The 18,606-nt window shown below is 39.9% G+C and overlaps 1 protein-coding gene across 5 annotated transcripts; it reads left to right on the top strand.

Moving 5' to 3' along the window:
- The first annotated feature begins 5,874 nt into the window (after positions 1 to 5,874).
- Positions 5,875 to 18,152, top strand: LOC126492222 (zinc finger protein 14-like). Of its 5 annotated transcripts, XM_050128447.1 has the most exons (6): positions 6,173 to 7,903; positions 8,123 to 8,245; positions 9,738 to 9,831; positions 12,700 to 12,826; positions 13,024 to 13,084; positions 14,008 to 18,152. In XM_050128447.1, exons 4-6 carry the CDS (start codon positions 12,793 to 12,795, stop codon positions 16,004 to 16,006), a joined length of 2,094 nt encoding a protein of 697 aa, XP_049984404.1. In that variant the 5' UTR covers positions 6,173 to 7,903; positions 8,123 to 8,245; positions 9,738 to 9,831; positions 12,700 to 12,792; the 3' UTR covers positions 16,007 to 18,152. The 5 variants fall into 5 exon arrangements, with proteins under 5 accessions (XP_049984406.1, XP_049984405.1, XP_049984404.1 ...); XM_050128449.1 differs by lacking the exons at positions 8,123 to 8,245; positions 9,738 to 9,831 and having other exon boundaries at positions 5,875 to 7,903; positions 14,008 to 14,762; positions 16,849 to 18,152; XM_050128448.1 differs by lacking the exon at positions 9,738 to 9,831 and having other exon boundaries at positions 6,172 to 7,903.
- The last annotated feature ends 454 nt before the right edge of the window (positions 18,153 to 18,606 follow it).

Raw genomic sequence — 18,606 nt, 5'->3', positions numbered from 1 at the left:
ATTCAGAATGTTTTTTCCATTACCCAATGTCTCCCTGTTGCTGTTGTTTCTTTCTCATTAGCATTATGAAAATTCAAGGTCAATAAAGTATTATGTAATATATTTCTGGGGTTATTTTTCATCCCTTTTTGTTAGTTTAGTATATCCTTTATAGTTCAATTTGACCTTTCTATAACTGCCTGACCTGTAGGATTATTTGCTATACTGTAATATGCTTTATATTATAATAAACAGAAAACCATTTCATTTTCTTAGATATATATGCTGGACCATTGCCTGTAGAAGGAGCTGCAGGCAGGCCTGCTTTTCGTCCCACCCAGCTCCCACATGGTTAGCTTTACACCCGAAATAACAACACACAAATTGTATTCTTTTAAACACTGCCTGGCCCATTATATCTAGCCTCTTATTGGCTAGTTCTCACATCTTGATTAACCCATTTCTAATAATCTGTGTAGCACCACGAGGTGGTGGCTTACCAGGAAAGATTCAGCATGTCTGACCTGGTGGCTGGCTCCATAGTGTCTGACCTCATTTCCCTTCTTCCCAGTATTCTATTCTGTCTACTCTACCCACCTATGTTCTGACCTATCAGGCCAAGCAGCTTCTTTATTAATTAACCAATGAAAGCAACAGATAGACATATGACCTTCCCACATCAATTACCTGTCTTTATTTATGCAGGAATGCCCATGATGGCCATAACTTCTGGCAACTGATCCTATTTCTCTGATCTTCCAGGTTTTTTTTTTTATCTTCCAAGTTTTTACCCCATATCTGAGTCCTGATCTTTATTTATTAAGATTAATTAGATTAATTTTTCACTCTCCCCGTCTTTTAGTAGGAGGTGTTAAATTTTCTCAAAGGCATTTTCTACAATTAATGAAATGATTGTGTGGTCTTTGTCTTTCAGTCTGTTTTGTTGTAGATTAAGTTTGCTGAACCATCATTTCATCTCTGGGATGTATCAAACCACCTTGCTCATGGTGGATAATGTTTTTGATGTGTTCTTGGATTTGGTTTGCAATTATTCTATTGAAAGTTTTTATCTATGCTCATGGGAGATAATGGTATATTGTTTTCTTTTTATTGGGTCTTTTGTGGATTTGGTACCATAGCAGTAGTGACTTAATAAAAAATTCAAGAAATGTTACTCTGTTTCTACAATTTGAGGATTATTGGTGTTCTTTTAAGGTATGATATAATTCTGACTTAAATCAATCTGGCCCTAGGCTTTTTAAATTAAGTTTTTTATTACTGATTTTACTTCTGTAGGAGTTTGGAAGCTATTTAAATTGTTTATCTCATCTAGATTTAACATTAGTAAACAATACAAACATCAAAAATTTATACTTCCTAAGTTTACCAGCTTTCTGGAATATAGATTTTTAAGTAATATCCTCGTGATTCTCTGAATTTCCATTGTTGTCTGCTGTAAAAACTTCTTTTTCATTTTTAATTCTATTAATTTGGATTTTCCCTCAATGTCTCTTGGTTAATTTGGGTAAGGTGATGGACCAGTCTGACTCCATATTAAGATTAGCAGCCATCTTGTTATAAGATATCTTAGTTAAAGTTTCTATTGCTGTGAAAAGCACCGTAACCACAGCAACTCTTTAAGGGAAACATTTAACTGGAGTTGGCTTACATGTCAGAGGTTTGGTCCATTATCATCACGGCCAGAAGTATGGAAGCCTGCAGGCAGACATGGTGCTGGAGAGGTAACTGAGAGCTCCACAAAATGAATGCTCGCCAAATAATAATAGGTAACCATGATTTTGAAAAAAAAATAAACATGTATTTGTTCTTAAGGCATTGACTAAGAAATAAGTCTGCTTCCTGCAAGGACTTAGTTCCTCCTAGAGTGACCCTCATTCTTTATCCTCCCACAAAAATCAGAATACTGACAATAAATAATAATATACTCCATAACATACTAAACAGAGTATGGCCACTTAACTATAAAAAATACATTTATTAAATGTCCTGGTTCTAAACCATGATAGTATTGGAGATAGTTAAAGTTTCACTTATGTATATATCTTCTTTTCCTCAGTTTCCCCATTTTGTATGCAGTGTTTCTTGCAGTCCTGACTTCAGGATATCTTCTCAAGTGGGAAAGGCTGTCTGCTGTTTTGATTGCATTCCATGCCCAGGCAGTGAAATTTCCCGTGAAACAGGTAAGTGTATGTCTCAGTGATAAATTCCTCATGTTGATTCTGTACTCCAGCGCACAAGTAGGATCTTCAAGGAACAGTAAAATCTCTTATCTGAATCATCTGATTTGTGTCATCAGTAATTATATCTCTTGAAAGAGGTTACCGAAATTGTTAATCTCTATTTTTTTTACCCATTTGACAATCAAGGTGTACAGTGTTTTCTCACAGAGACCTAAACAGTACTGTGTGTTTTCTTATTCTCATGGAATTTTACACACAACTACTGTCTTAGTTACTTTTCTGTCGCTGTGTTAAGGCAACATGACCAAGACAACTTACAAAATAATTCGTTTGATTTTGGGCTCACAGTTCCAGAGGGTTAGAGCCCATAACTATTATAGTCTGGAGCATGGCAGGAGGCAAGCAGGCACTGTGCTAGAGCAGTAGCTGTTATCTTACATCTTTATCCATGAGCCCAAGGCAGAGAGCTAACTGGGAATGGCATGGACTTTTAAAACCCCAAAGCCCATTTCTGGTGACTTGTCTCCTTCTTTAAGAAAGCCATACTTCCTAATCCTTCCCAAACAGTTCCACCAACTGGTAACCAAGCAACCAAATTCACAAACCTACAGGGGCCCTTCTCACTCAAACCATTCCAATCATTAGGTCTTTTCCCTGGTAAAATGGCAACATACCTTGATTATGCTGTTTTCTCAAGAAATTATTGACCATTGAGTTCATTAACCTAAATCATGACATTTGCATATACATGTAGTGAAATCGATATGTGCCGTATCTGCTTAAATTAACATGTTAACCCCTTCCGCTGAGACAAGCAGAGCCCCCCCCTTTTTAGCCTGCTGTCTCTCTTCCTGTCCCTCTTCTGAGAGGTGGGATGGCTGAGGACATGTGGGGACCCTGATCTCAGACCATTTTCCAACATCCTGTGCCTGCTCCATCACTACAAATGACCAAAAAAGCAATAAGTCTCATATTGTAAATTGTAGACAGAAGACAGTGGGCACAGAACAACATCCATCTGCAATTCGCTTCATCAACTGCCAATTGCTGACCACTGGGAAAAACTGCCTCTCATCTAAACTGAAGAATCACTGGAATCAACAGCCTAGCTGCTCAGGTCAAAGTCTAAGAGACACCGAACAGTTCCATACCATAAACCCTGGACAGGACCAAAGTGACCAGCTACCCCAGGATGTGAACAGCACCCAGCTTTCTCAAGTCTGCCCCCCAGATGACACCCACAAATAAGCAGGAAGCAGTCTTGAGAATCCGCCATCTCAATTCCCTTAACCTGCCATGCCTAACCCCTGTCTTTTTATCATAAGAGAAAGATGGAGATGTTATTATTTCACTGACTTTCCCTGTCACCTGGGTACCCTGTCCCTTTAAGAGAGAAGCTTCACCCACTCTCAACCCCTCCCTTCTGCTGAGGCAAGTGGATCCCCCCCCATTTCCAGACTGCTGTCTCTCTTCCTGTCCCTCTTCTGAGAGGTACCTACTGCTCCTCTCCCTTCTCCCACCTTCTACCCTTTCCTTTTCCCCTCCATAACACACTAAATAAACTCTACCCTAAAAGAAAAATTAACATGTTAAAACATAAGCCTCAAAGTGAGACTATTAAGATATGGGGCTTTTTACTACTGATAGTGTGATGATCTCTCCAAATTCAGTAATAGAATTATTGCCTATATAATTCCTTCAGTCTCTTAGGAAGGGCGTTTTTGTCACTTTATACCATGTGAGGACATAGACATATGTACTGTCCATGAAGTAGGTAGACAGAATTCAGAAGCTTAAGAATCATCTAAAGCTGTGTGGTTCTGGTGCAGGAATATTGTCTGTATTCTGTCAATCATGTTTTAAATAAACGCTGATTGGCCAGGCAGGAAGTATAGGCGGGAAAACCAGACAGGAAGTAGAAATGATGTAATGAGAACAGGAGAATTCTGGGAAGGAGGAAGTTGATTCCACCCACTCCTGCCCAGACCACAGAAGCAGCAGGATGTAATCTGCCCCACTGAAAAAAGGTACTGAGCCACATGGCTAACATAGATCAGAAAAATGGGTTAATCAAGATGTGAGAGTTAGCCAGTGAGAAGCTAGAGCTAATGGGCCAATCAGCTTATAATTTATGGAAACCTATGTGTGATTTTCTTTGGGGCTAAACAGTTTCAGGGTACCAGGCAGGACAAAACCCCAACAACAAACAAGCCAGTGTTCATGTTACATGGTTCAACTGGACAGTTTACAGAACTGCGAATAGTATTTTTTTTACTTTTATTATTTAGTCAATGTTACTTTATTACAGCATCCTTTATATTCTAAGAGACAACATATGTTTGCCTTCTTCCAAAATACTAAAAGGTTCATCAATGTGTAAATGCATTGTTTCCTCCACTATAAGATGATTGGCTTTATAAATTGTTAATAATTGTGTCGACCAATCCAATTTGTAACAAAACAGAGTGATCTATAACAACAAAGTGAGATATTTTTCACTTTCTCCAAAATATTTATTTGAAATGTACTGTGAATAAGAGAAATGCTAAAACAGTATTGGTGCTCATTTTCCTCTCTGCATCAGATATGGATCAATGCACACAGTGTCCAGATAATCGGCATGCCAACTAGGAGCAAGAGAACTGTCTCCATAAAAGAGTGACATTTCTTTTTTTAATATTTATTTATTTATTATGTGTACAGCATTCATTCCATATGTGCCTGCAAGCCAGAAGGGGGTGCCAGGTCTCATAGATGGTTGTGAGCCACCATATGGTTGCTGGGAATTGAACTCAGGACCTCTGGAAGAGCAGTCAGTGCTCTTAACCACTGAGCCATCTCTCCAGCCCCCAAAGAGTGACATTTCTGGCTTATGGAGATGGCTCTAACTTGCAAGACCCTGTTCTCTGTACTAAGGGCTCTTGTTCTTGTGGTGTTTAAGGAACACTAAGACACTCCTACTGGGAAAGGACTCTCAGCTGTGTTCTATTCATCTCCCTATTATTTTACTTTCTCTATTTCCTGATCTACATTGAACATCCCAGCATGGTCACCTGTATCCTTAGGGTACTGTTTCTGAAGTCCTGTTTACTGTGGTTCTTTTCACTGTGTTGGCCAAAACTATTACTGTCGGTGTGATTTCCCATCTCTCACACAGGAAGATGAGGGACATGCTTATGTCAAGAGCTCTGAAATGTATCGCTTCCCTCTGTGTGCTGATCCAACTTAGCACCTGTGGGATATGGTTAGGAACACCTCCTCCTTTTTTGACACTGCCTTCTGCAGAATTCTCAGATACTGGGGCTCTCTTGCCCTAGGAAGTTTCTTCACTGTGGCTTTTTTTTTTTTTTTTTTTTTTTTTTTTTTTTTTTTTTTTTTTGCCAGAAACCTGCCTGACACCTTCAGTAAAACCCAGTCCCTGACCTTCATCATGCTGGTGTTCTGCAGTGTCTGGGTGACCTTCCTCCCTGTCTACCACACCACCAAGGGGAAGGTCACAGTGACTGTGGAGGATTCTCCATAATGCTGTCTAGTGCAGGGCTGCTAGTGTGCATATTTTTCCCAAATGCCACATTCTTTTTGCTAACATCAGGTAAAAATTGTATTCAAAAGTTCAAAGTTTAAACACATTCATGGATTCTAATGGTTATTTTAAAAGTTAATTCATATGTGACCTTGCTACTGAAGTTGAAAACATCACTGGACTATTATTTTTAAAAAGGTCATAATTTACTGTTCATTTCTGGTGGGCTAAAATTATCTCAGGGCCTGTACCTCAAGGCCTGTAGGACGGAGAGAAGCCTGGCTTGAGTTTGAAGGATAGTCTCAAAGCTACTGAGTGGGGATGAGGCAGCAAAATCGAGGTAGATGCCCCTCCAGCCAGAGGGAGGGCTTGGCTGTCTCTCATTGGCTGGAGGTACCCACATCACAGGATGTCCTGTGGCTGCAGATCTGATTGTCCTGAGTTGTGGGGCTACTGAACAGGCAGATAGCACATTCACCTTTCCCTGGGGAATAAGGCTAAGGAGGCCTGGCACATTTCCACGGAGAGATCACTCTCAGGTCTTCTCTGATGGTATTTGTGTGGTTGTCTAAAGGCTGTTATCAATCTGATTGTCTGTGTTCACTCCTATTCTTCTGTTGTCTGTCAGTAGACTCATAAAGGATTAATATGGGCTAGTTAGATAATAGATAAACAGGTAGGACGGAAACTATTTCACAGTAGTTGGGAGCACTTTTGAAGGGACCATCCAGTTACCAGAGTCTATAAATCCTATTGAACAAGCACAGCATACAAGAAAAAATTATATCCGTTAAATTGTGCAGGTCATGGAGCAGCTATGAAATTCGTGTAGAAATGGGGACATGGTTGGAAAACTGACAGCTGGGAGAAAATGATTGTTAAAGTAATCTCATTTAATACATTTGCATTTTAGTATACTAGAGACCAAAACCTGGTGAGGACAAGTAACCCAGCTCTACCACTACTTGGCTTATGCCAAGAGGACTCTATATCCTGGTCTACAGACACTTGCTCAACCATGTTCATTGCTGCCCTATTCATAATAGGTAGGAAGCAGAAACAACCAAATGCCTTTCAATTGCTGAGTAGATAACGAAAAGGTGATACATAAAGCACAACGGAAATTCTGCTCAGCCATAAAGAAAACAACATCGTGAAATCTGCAGTAAAATAATTGGAAGTAGAAAACAAACTGAGTGAGAACCCGGGGATCAAAAGGCCACATCTTTTATTTTATGCCTATGGGTGTTTTTATCTGCATGTACATCTGTACACAACATGTCTGCCTGGTGTCACAGAGACCAGAAGAGGGTGTTAGAGCCCCTGGAACTGAAGTTTATACACTCTGTGGGTCCTGGGAAATGAGCCCGTGTCCTCTGGAAGACAGGTCAGTTTTTGTAATCTTTAAGCCATCTCTCCTGTATTTATATTAAACCTCAGTCTTGCTTCATTTTGACTCAGCCTGAAATTCTTTTCTACAGCAAAGTGTGTGTGTGTGTGTGTGTGTGTGTGTGTGTGTGTGTGTGTGTGTGTTTCTGGCTTCACCTGAATGGAGATCTCTGAAAAGACCCCTCGAGCAGGTGGTAAACAGCTCCCGCTTCCCCCGAAAATCCATTGGTTCACTGAAGTAAAGGGTGGTCTCTGTGGGACACTAAGTCCAGGATTTCCTGTGCCCCTTCATGACTTCATCTCCAGGAATCAACAAGCAGGACGGTCCACTGAGTACTGGCAGACGCCCATCTTCCTTTTTCCTTGCGTCATGAGAGTCGCAAGATTGCAGGTTGCTGCCCCTGAGTTAGCAGGGGCCGCTCGGGCTCCGGAGCTGTGGGATGGCCAACCTTGGCAGCGGTGGCGGCGGCCGGGGGCTGCCCCGCGAGCTGTCGGAGCAGACGCAGCGGCGGGCGGGGCGGAAGTCCCTCACCCGCCATCTTCCTTTCTGGTGACGCCCTCGGCGCTCATCTGCCCTGGCGCGGAGGGAGTCATGGTAGCTCGACCTCCGCAGTCATGTAACCCCTCCCCGCAGGAACGGTTTTGACGCCGAGGCTCGCACGGGTGCCGACTTGGTGTCCGACGTCCCGAGTGCCGGCGAGCCGGACGGAAGTCCCTCTCCCGCCGTCGCGGGGCCGTCCCTGACGTCAGCCTGAGGGAGCCGGGGCGCCCGAGCCGCAGTGTGGCCACTGGAGGCCAGGGCGCAGGCATGGTGAGCGCCGAGCGGCGGGCGGGCAGGACTGCGGGAGCTCCCGGGGTGACGGGCCCCCGGCTCTGGGGGAGGGGACCCGCGGGTGCACGGCGTCCTGAGAAGCCCTGCGGGTCCTAGAAGCAGCGTCTGAAACCCACGAGTTTGCTCTCCTCCCTCCCTCTCAATCCAAGTGCTTGGGCCTCAACGTCCCTAAATGTCTCGGTATTTACTGCTCGGCAGACTCGTTCATACACGTACCTGGGACCGGAGTGCAAGAGGGAAATCGAGGCCCTCCATGACGCGGTGAACGTTTTTGCCTTAGAACTGCTTGTGGACGTTGATTTAAAGTAGGATGACGGCGAGGTGGGACATGACTTTTATTTCAAGCGAGTATTGGCAATAGCGGGGAAGCCTCAGGTATAATGTGTGCAAGCATCTCGGGGGTTGAGCAGAAAAGGCGTTTTGGTTTTTAGGGACGGACAACAAATTTTCAAGACGACGGGACTGTAGCAACTTCTGCTCTGAAATCGTTTCCCCTGAGGTCAGACTCTCCTTAGAATAAGTTAAGGGTCCCGGTTCTAGCTCACGATGAGGGTGAATAAGAAAGTGACGAGATTGGGAAAAACGAGAGAAACTTGGAAACATTACATTACAGAAGTATTTTGTAATTACCGATGAGGTTGTTCTGAAACAAAAGTGGGTTTCTGGGTAGTTTGTATCCTGCTGAGTAATAGGTTAAAAAATGGATAGATATTTTAAGTGTCATCATCTAAGAACAGGAGAAATGGTCCTCAAGAAAGAGAAGGCACTGTGAGAGGAACGGCCTGTAGTCGGTGCTGTTTCCCCGAAAAGGAATGGGAGGAAGGAAAATAAAGTATATGGAGATCCCCAAATGTCTTGGCCACTCAGAGTTTTTCTACTCATTGTCTGGAGTGATGAGACCACAAAAGCTCAACGGGATCCCGAGCATAAAATGAAAGCTCTAGAGGACCAGAGCTCTTGCGTGTTCGATGCCTGTGGGCAGGTAGGGCACAGACATCTTTGTGGTACACGCGTACAGCGGGTAAAACTTGGACAACTCATGTCAGTTGTGATCAGATGTATCATGAGCTGTGCCTGTGTGGTGAGATGGTCTCACACAGAGACAGGCTTAACCTGAGTCTGGGTTCCCCTGTGAACTGTAAGTGAAACAGGCTTCCTGGTTCCTAACCAGGAAGTTTATAGCATTTGAAGCTATAAGCTCCCTTAGCGGGACTCTTGTGGTATGTTTTGTTTTGTTTTGTTGTTTTTTGTTTTGTTTTTAATGTGTCTCGTAGGTTTTGTGTTTTCACTTTGGTTTAGTTCCAGGAATTTTGACTTCTTTCTTGATTTCCTGTTTAGCCTATTCACCTTTCAATAATGAGTTATTTAGTCTCTGAGTTTGGGTACACACTAAAGATTTTCTTACTCTTGATTTTAAGTTTTATTGCATCGTGGTCTGGTAGGATACATGAGGTTATTTCAGTCGTTCAGAATTTGTTGAGATTTGTTTTGTGCCCCAGGATATAGTCTATTTTGGGGAAGTTTCCATGGGCTGCTGAGTAGAATATATATTCATTGATAGTTGGGCAGAATATTCTATAGATATCTGTTATATTCATTTGATGTATAACTCTAACTCCTGATTCTGATGTTTCTATTTCTTGTCCAGATAACCTGTCTATTGGAGACCGTGGGACATTAGCCACCTAATAGTATTGGATTAGTGTTAATCTGTCTTTAATTCCAATAGTATGCTTTTTTGGATATATTTACTTTATATGTATGAGTATCTTGCCAACATGTATGCACACATGTTTGTCTGATGCCTGTGCAGGTCAGAAGAAAGCATTCCTTGAAACCGTAGGTCCCCTGCGACTAGAGTTACTGGTGATTGTGAGCCACCATGCGGGTTCTGGAACCAGCCTCTGGTATGCTTTTTATAAATTTAGGAGCATCAAAGCCTTTGCATATGCTCAGGATTGTAATGTCATTTTTGACTCATTGTTCCCTGTTAATCAGCTGTGTGTGCTCTTTAGAAGCCTGCATCTTTCCTCGCCAGACTGTAGTTTTCTCTTACCTAACTCCTACAAAGACGATCGTCTCCCTCCACAAGTCAGAGTGCTTTGGGTTGGGGAATTCTGCTTCTCCTGCTTTGTTTTTCTCCATACTCTCTTGAGCCCACCAAGGTTGCTTTTTCTGGGCTATCACCTACAACCACTCACTCTCCTCTGTTGCCTGTTTTCATCCTGTAAAAATCAAACTGGGACTAACTATCCCCCTGCCCTCCTATCTTAAAGCCTAACCCAATATCCATAGGTTTAAATGTCTCCATCCATTTATTACAGTCTAAAACTCAAAACTGGACTGTGATCTGAAAATATTGAAGTTGTTTTTTCCTATTTCAATGAATAGCTTGATACCTGCTCATAAAAAGGGAAAATGCAATGCATGTTTCCAAAAGTCAGTTTTTCTTTTATTCTATATTAAAGAGATTGTGGTTAATACCATTGTTGTTAAATGCCTGCTATGTGATAAACCAACTTTTTGTTTTCATTTGAGCCAGCTAAATACTATTACTTTTTCCGTGATCCATTTCTGTGTGTGTGTGTGTCTGTGTGTACATGTGTACATGCAGGTGCACTCTTGCACATACAGCTGTGTTTAGAAATCAGATGACAGTCTTTGTTGTTCACTACTGCATATGCCAGGTTAGCTGGCCCACCAGCTTCCAGGGATTCTCCTGTCTCTACATACCATCTTGCCATAGGAGTTCTTAGAACTTTGACACTGAACTATAAGGTTCTTTCCTTTGATTTTATTATAAGTATGCCTTGATTCTTCCTGTTTCCAGTAAGAAAATATTTAACTTAGTTTTGATTTCATAGGATTCCATGGTGAAATTATAAATATGCCTTACCATGTCTGGCTTTACTTGAGTTCTGGGAGTTCAAACTCAGGCTTATTTACACAGCAGGTGCTTTATATATTGAGCCATCGCCTAGACCTTTCCACTATCTATTCTTTTTATTATTGTTGTTATTTTATATAATATATCCCTATCAGTTTCCCTTCCCTCCACTCCTTCTAGCCTCCCCCCACGTCTTCTCTCCCCCAGATCCATTTTCTCCTCCATTCCCCTTCAGGAAAGAGCAGGCCTTTCAGAGATATCAGCCAACACAACATAGCAAGATGAAATAAAACTAGGCACAAACTTTCATATCAAGGCTGTTTGAGGCAACCCAGGAGGAGAAAAGGAGTCCCCAAAACAAGCTCCCACTGTTATGAGTCCCACAAAAACACCAAGCTAACAACCATAACATTTATGCAGAATACCTAGTGCAGACCCATGGAGGCTCATGTGATTGCCACTGTGAGCCCTATGAGATCTGCTTAGTTGATTCTGTGGGTCATGTTCTCCTGGTGTCTTCACCCCTCTAGCTCCTGAAGTCTTTCCTTCCCCACCCAATTTCCACCTACTGTTTGGCTGTAGGTCTCTGCATCTGTTCCCATCAGCTGGAGAGAAAGCCTCATGACAATTGGGCTAGGAACCAAAGATCTATTCTTAACCAGTTTGTTAATGTTATCTTCAATAATGGGGTTTGTTAATTATCTTTGCATTAGTATACAGTGTACCTAAGAAAAGCAATTGAAGGTTTTTGTAATGATTAGTCTTCTTGTTGACATAATTTGGAATCACCTAGGAAACACACCCTGGGTGTGTCCATGAAAGTGTTTGCAGAAAGGTAACTGAGGAGGGAATACCCACTCTGAATCTAGGTAGTACCTATCTTACTTTCTTTTTGTGTTGTTATGATAAGTGACAAATGCAATTTAAGACAGGAAAGGTTTAATTCACAGTTCAAAACATAATTCATCCTGATAGGGAAGCCAAGGGAGCAGGAATTTGAAGCATCTGAAGTCAGAAGAAGAAAGTAATGAGTGCATGCTTAGTGTTCAGCTACCCTTCTCCATTTTATACAGTCAAGAATCCCATGGCCAGGGGATGACCTCACCCACAGTTAAAATGGATTCTCTCACATCACAGCATAGTCAAGATAAATCTCTTCAGGTGTATCCAGATGCCCATCTGCCTGGTTATTCATCACCAACCATTACACATAATCATGGTCTGAGATGCCAGACAAATAAAAGAGGGAAAAGGAATAATTCAAGTGTAAACCAACATTCCCTGCTCTGTTTCCTGTTCTTCCCTGATGTGGAGTCCATGCTGCATGATCCTGTCCCCAGTGTCCGCCCCCAGCCCCACGATAGATGCTCTCAAGACATGATTCAAAATAAATCTTTCATGAATTACTATTTAGTCACATGATGAGAAAAGTAACTTATACTTTTTAACAGGCTTATTTTATGGCAAGGTTCAGATAATTCATTCTTGTCACTTAGCTGCATTGCTTTAGATCTACAATGAGGCAGAACATTTATGGCAACTAGTATTGGATGAGGCCACTCACTCTCATAATCTGTTCTTAAAATATGTGATTTTAAAGCAACTGCTTGATAACTCATGTCTGCACTAGTAGTAGTATTGGGGAATGATAAAGGCCTGTCACCAGTAGAAAGTGTAATCTCCAGCAACATACTTGGTATTTTGTGATTGTTGTGCTTTACCAAGAATTCAAAGCTGATGTGAGAATTCTTGTGTCAGAGAGTACAGTTATGAATGTAAAAATAAGAATGTGATGGTCAAGATATGTATTGAACATTTAGAGAACACTCACAGATTTTCAATGTTGTGTGTCTCATCTTTTCTTTTGGAAATGTCTTGGCTACTTTAGGGCTCTGTGACCTTTGAAGATGTGGCTGTAAACTTCACTGTGGAGGAGTGGGCTTTACTAGATCCTTCCCAAAAGAAGCTGCACAGAGATGTGATGGAGGAAACCTTCAGGAACCTGGCTGCCATAGGTATGAATGAGGTCATACTCATTCTTTACTTAGTTAATCAGACTATAAGTATTGCTCAAAAATGTTGCTCCATGATTTAGAATACGGAAAGGACAAATTTGGTGGCTATATCAGTCATGGTCATGTTATACATAGAATCTAGTATTTTTTTTTCATTATAAGTAAGTAAATCAGATTTCCCTGGGTCTGTATTCTAGGAAAAACACAAGAAGACCAGCACATAGACAATGACCACAGATATTCCAGAAGAAATCAAAGGTAACTTTGCCAGCTCATGATAATGTGTCTCATAATGGAAATGAGTAGTTTTTAAAATCAAGTCAGCTTCTTTGGCTAGTTCTCCTGATAGCTTCAAGGTGATGTAATCTAAAGCATTTATCTCTAAAAGTACGTATAGGATTAGAAGTATTTACAGTATTGCTGTGATGATGCAAGTAAGAGGTACTTTCTAATTGTTTTGTACATACAAACTTTTGTCCAAACAACAAAGTTAATAAAAAATAGTGTTTGTACCTTCCTTGAGAATTTGAATATGGAGTATATATAAAATATAAAGAAATTTTATGTTTACTCTGGAAATGAACAATCTTCAAGATATATATGAAAAAAATTTAGATAAAGAATGGTTTTTACTTAAGCATTTTGCATAAAGAATAATCAAGTACATTTACCTGTGATATAGAAGCAAATATGATCATTCATGCCCTCATTCCCAGCTATTAGGAGTCTGAAGGGGTGCCGAATTTGAAGGTACCCCATGCATCATAGCAAGAAATTGACCTTAAAACTAAATAAGACCTAGACATTCATTGTTTCCAAAATAATTAGCCTATGAGAGGTATTAAGAAGTCCCATATGATTGGGCTAGGAAAATGACTCATCAAGTAAAGGTACTCACTACCAAGCCTGATGACCCAAGTGCAATCTCTGACACCTATATAATAGAAGAGAATCAACTCTTACAAGCTGTCCTCTGACTTTCTTATGCACACCATAGCATGTGCACACACAAATAGTAAATACATGTTAACACAAAAAGAAACCCTATATAAATACAGTGTCTTGATATTACCTGTCTCTACGTTCTGTAGAATCTTCAGTCATATTCAGAAATTCTCAGGAATTCTGCTGATAGGGAATTTATAACTTTATTGGTATACTTTCCTTTTTTTTTTAAACAGAAATGAAGTTTTAGAAAGACTGTTGGAACATAACAAAGATAGTGAATGTGAAGAAATCTTCAGACAGATTCCCAACACCATTGTGAACAGGAAAATTTCTCATAGAACAATGATTTGTGAAAGTCATGTGTATGAAGACAACATGCTCATTGGTCATTCATCTCTTAATGTGTCTATGCCTCTTCAGACTACACACAAACCTCATCAATATGAGCTATGTGGAGAGAGACTCTTTAAGATTGGGGAATGTGAGAAAGCCTTCATTTATCCAGAATGCTTTCTGAAGCGTGACGACACTGACCCTGAACAGAGCTCCTATGAATTTAACCAGTGTGAGAAAATCTTCAAAAGTAATGGCTGCATTCAAATACGTGTGAATAATGAAACTAGAGAAGAAATATGTTTGGATAAGCAGCATTATAATGCCTTTACTTATCCTGATTTTCTTCAGTATGTTGAAAAGATCCACACTGGAAAGAAACCCTATGTATGTAAACAATGTGGGAAAACCTTTTCTTTTTTGAGTAACATTAGAAGACATGAACGAACTCACACTGGAGAGAAACCATACAAATGTAATATATGTGGTAAAACCTTCACTTGTTTAACTAACTTTCAAGAACATGAAAGAACTCACACTGGAGAGAAACCCTATTTATGTACACAATGTGGGAAATCCTTTTCTTTTCTGAGTAACATTCGAAGACATGAACGTACTCATACTGGAGAGAAGCCATACAGATGCAATCTATGTGGTAAGGCTTTCAGTTACTTGACTAACTTTCAAGACCATGAAAGAACTCACACTGGAGAAAAACCTTATGTGTGTACACAATGTGGGAAGGCTTTCACTTACTACTATTCTTTTCAGACACATAAACGATGTCACACTGGAGAGAAACCCTATGTCTGTAAGCAGTGTGGGAAAGCCTTCAGTTATTACAATTCTATTCAGACACATAAACGATGTCACACTGGAGAAAAGCCCTATGTATGCAAGCTGTGTGATAAAGCCTTTACTACTCTCAGTTCTCTTCGATATCACGAGAGGATTCACAGTGGTGAGAAACCCCATGTATGTTTGCAATGTGGAAAAGGTTTCAATTCTTCCAGTACCCTTCGAATACACGAAAGGACTCACACTGGAGAGAAACCCTATAAATGTAAGCAGTGTGGGAAAGTCTTTAGTGTTGACAGTTCCCTTCGATACCATGAGAGGATTCATAGTGGGGAGAAACCCTATGTATGTAAGCAGTGTGGAAAAGCCTTCACTCGGCACACCTCCCTTCGATGCCATGAAAGGATTCACTGTGGGGAAAAACCCTATGTATGTAAGCAGTGTGGGAAAGGTTTTATTTCTTCCAGTAACTTCCGAAAACATGAATCAACTCATTCTGGGGAGAAACTCTGTGTATGTAAACAATGTGGTAAAGCCTTTACCGATCATAGTTCACTTCGAAGACATGAAAGAATTCACAGTGGGGAAAAACCCTATGTATGTAAGCATTGTGGAAAAGGTTTCTCCTCTTTGAGTGGTTGTCAAAGACATGAACAAATTCACACTGGTGAGAAACCCTATGTCTGTAAGAATTGTGGGAAAGCCTTCACTAATCCCAGTGCCCTTCGAAATCATGAAAGGATTCACAGTGGTGAAAAGCCCTATGTATGTGAGCAGTGCAGGAAGGGTTTTATTTCTTTTAGTAAGTTTAGAATACATGAACGAATTCATACTGGAGAGAAACCATATAAGTGTAAACAATGTGTGAAAGCCTTTACTGGTCATAGTTCCCTTCGACGTCATGAAAGGATTCATAGTGGAGAGAAACCTTTTGTATGTAAACAGTGTGGGAAATCCTTTTATACTTTAAGTGATTGTCAAAGACATGAACAAATTCACACTGGCGAGAAACCTTACATTTGCAAGCAATGTGGCAAAGCCTTTACTCGTTCCAGCTCCCTTAAAATACATGAGAAGACTCACACTAGAAGGAAATCCTAAGTGTAGAACATGGGAAATTATTCTTAACATGGCAATGCATAGGGCAGAGAACAAGTGTCATGTTGTCTGAAGGAATGCCTTTCGTCATGTTGCCTGTATTCACAGACATGCTAGTACATACTATAGTGAGAAATCTTAAATGGATGTGCAGATGTCTTCAGTTGGTGGACCTCTGAAAATTTACCCAGTATCCAAACTTGTGTAACAAAGTTATCAGCTATGAAACAGTTTTCAGGATTTTGTGAAAATTCCTTATGTAATCTTATGTAATAGAATTCATAATTTTTTTAAGATTCTTATGAATAAGTTTGAGAAAGAATATTGCATTAATTGGTCAATAATTGAGAAAATAAGTCTCTGGAATGTTTACTTCTATTTTTTATTCTGTAAATAATTTTTCAGATGACTTCTTCTCTAAGGTTTCTTTAAGCAGTGAGTCAGGAATTTAAAAGGTAGTCTCTTTTTAGCCAAGTCATGTATATTTTCATATTGGATCCATATGTAACACAATGTGTTTCTAATATGTTTTAGAGTAATATTAATGAACTGTTGAAATGAAGTTTATGTGTAGAACTTCTCTATTGAGATCATGTAGCAGCTTCTTTGATGTTTTTTGTCTTGTTTTATTTTGTTGGGGTTTTAGGGTTTTTTGTTTTTATTTTTTGGAACAAGGTTTCTCTGTGTAACCCTGACTGTCTTAGAACTTTTTAGACCAGGCTAGCATCTAACTCAGAGATCTACCTGCCTCTGCCTCCCCAATGCTGTTATTAAAGGCATGCGCCACCATGCCTGGCTCTTTGATATTTATACTGTATCTTTTCTATTCTTATTTTGGCTCACAGTCCATTATGGCAGAGAAGTCATTAAGTAGAAGAATGTCTATCATTGTGCACACAGAAGTGAATAGTGTGCATTATAAGGAATCAGGTGAAGATACAAGACGGACACACATTCTCAGTGACCTGCTTCTGCCAGTTATGCCATACCTCGACCATTTCACCACTCCCAGTTACTCCTTTGACTAGGAGAAAGCTCTGGTACTCTAGTCGTTTCTGGAAATGACAGAGCATAGTTGTGCTATTTTACTGTAACATCTCAGTGCAGTCCATTTGTTTACTTCTCAGGTAATTTAACTTTGTGTTTTATATTTTCATATGTGTTTTCTTGAAAACTTTGCACATTAGAGTTCTCAACTATTTTTTTGGTCAATTTACAGATTATCATCAAATCAAAAGATACCTGCAAATATCCTACCATAATCATATATTAGGTAGAATATATGCCAGTATTTTCCCTTAATGTCACATTATTCTGTGCTTACAAGTAATGGCACCTTTGTCCATATGTTAATTTTACTTCAGACTTGTGTTCTAACTCTGACTTTGCCCTTTGTACTTTACTCATACCAAAAGACACATGCTAGGCTAAGTGCCTTTTTACCAGAGACTACAGGGTCCTTACCTTTTGTGAACTAATATGTAATTTGTCCATAAACCATAAGTGATCATGTGTTTTCTCATTAAAATCACTGTTCTTTTTAACTGTTTTTTGAGACAGTACGTTACTCTGAACCCAGGTTGACCTGTAATTCACTATTTTAAGGATAATACACCTGAGTCATTATGTGATGTTTAAAAGTTAGTCTTAAATTTCTGAAGGATTTGTTTGTTTTAGAGGAATCTCTTGGTACTAAACATAAAATGTCCCCCCAGACTGCATTTCTACTAGACATGTATACACATGCCTGGCTACACTATAGGTGTGAATACAGTTATGTCTTTGATAATTAGTATTTCTTACCAGGAAGCCTGCAGTAATGGAATAAAAGGAAACCTAAGTCACTAGAACTCAGTTCAATTAATAAGGATAGGTGTTTTTACGTGTTTTAAAAATACAGTTTCTCCAAGTTTAAAGATTTGCGCAGGATTTTTTGTTGTTTTGTTCATTTGAATCACCAAGGGACATCTACATCTGGATTTGTGTGACATTTATCATAAGATTTGGCCTTGCTGTGAGTGTGAGACCAACTTCAATCTTCTAGATCCATGTTTTGTGGGGTTTTCTTTTGTTTTAACTTACTGTTTATTGTTTAGGCATAGTATTTTGTACAAAACATTGTTCTTCAATAAATACAATTCTACTTTGATGGTATGTTTCTAAAAATCCAAGCTTAAATAAGTGTTTTATAGGTTGAAAATGCATTTGATACATGTTACTAAACTTCAAACCTGAGTCTAGCGTATATTCAGATCATTTTTATTAGTCTATAGTTGAACAAAATCACCTAAAACAATGGTTTTATAATATGTTGAATATATCATAGTTCACCAAATACTGTAGACTGTATGGAATGGCATCCATTTCTGTGCTTCTGAGCTGGTGCTGACTTACTGTGCTACTTGCTACTACACACTTAGTATCATCAGAAACTATTCTTAAATAGCTCGACTTCAGACCGAGCTCATCCTTTTGAAAAGCGAAGATATTTTCTACTAGTGTATTTTATCCCCAGCATCTTCACATGCGCAAGACCATCCTGAGCCAATGATCATTCTTGCCTCAGTTCAAATGTGCAATCCACCTGCTCCCAGTACGCATGT

The sequence above is a fragment of the Alexandromys fortis genome, unplaced genomic scaffold (genome assembly GCF_014885135.2).
Source record: "Alexandromys fortis isolate MF-2015 unplaced genomic scaffold, M_Fortis_MF-2015_v1.1 scaffold_296, whole genome shotgun sequence".
Lineage (NCBI taxonomy): Eukaryota > Metazoa > Chordata > Mammalia > Rodentia > Cricetidae > Alexandromys > Alexandromys fortis.
The sequence above is the reverse complement of the archived record's forward strand: the minus strand, read 5'-3'. Positions and strand labels throughout refer to the sequence as shown.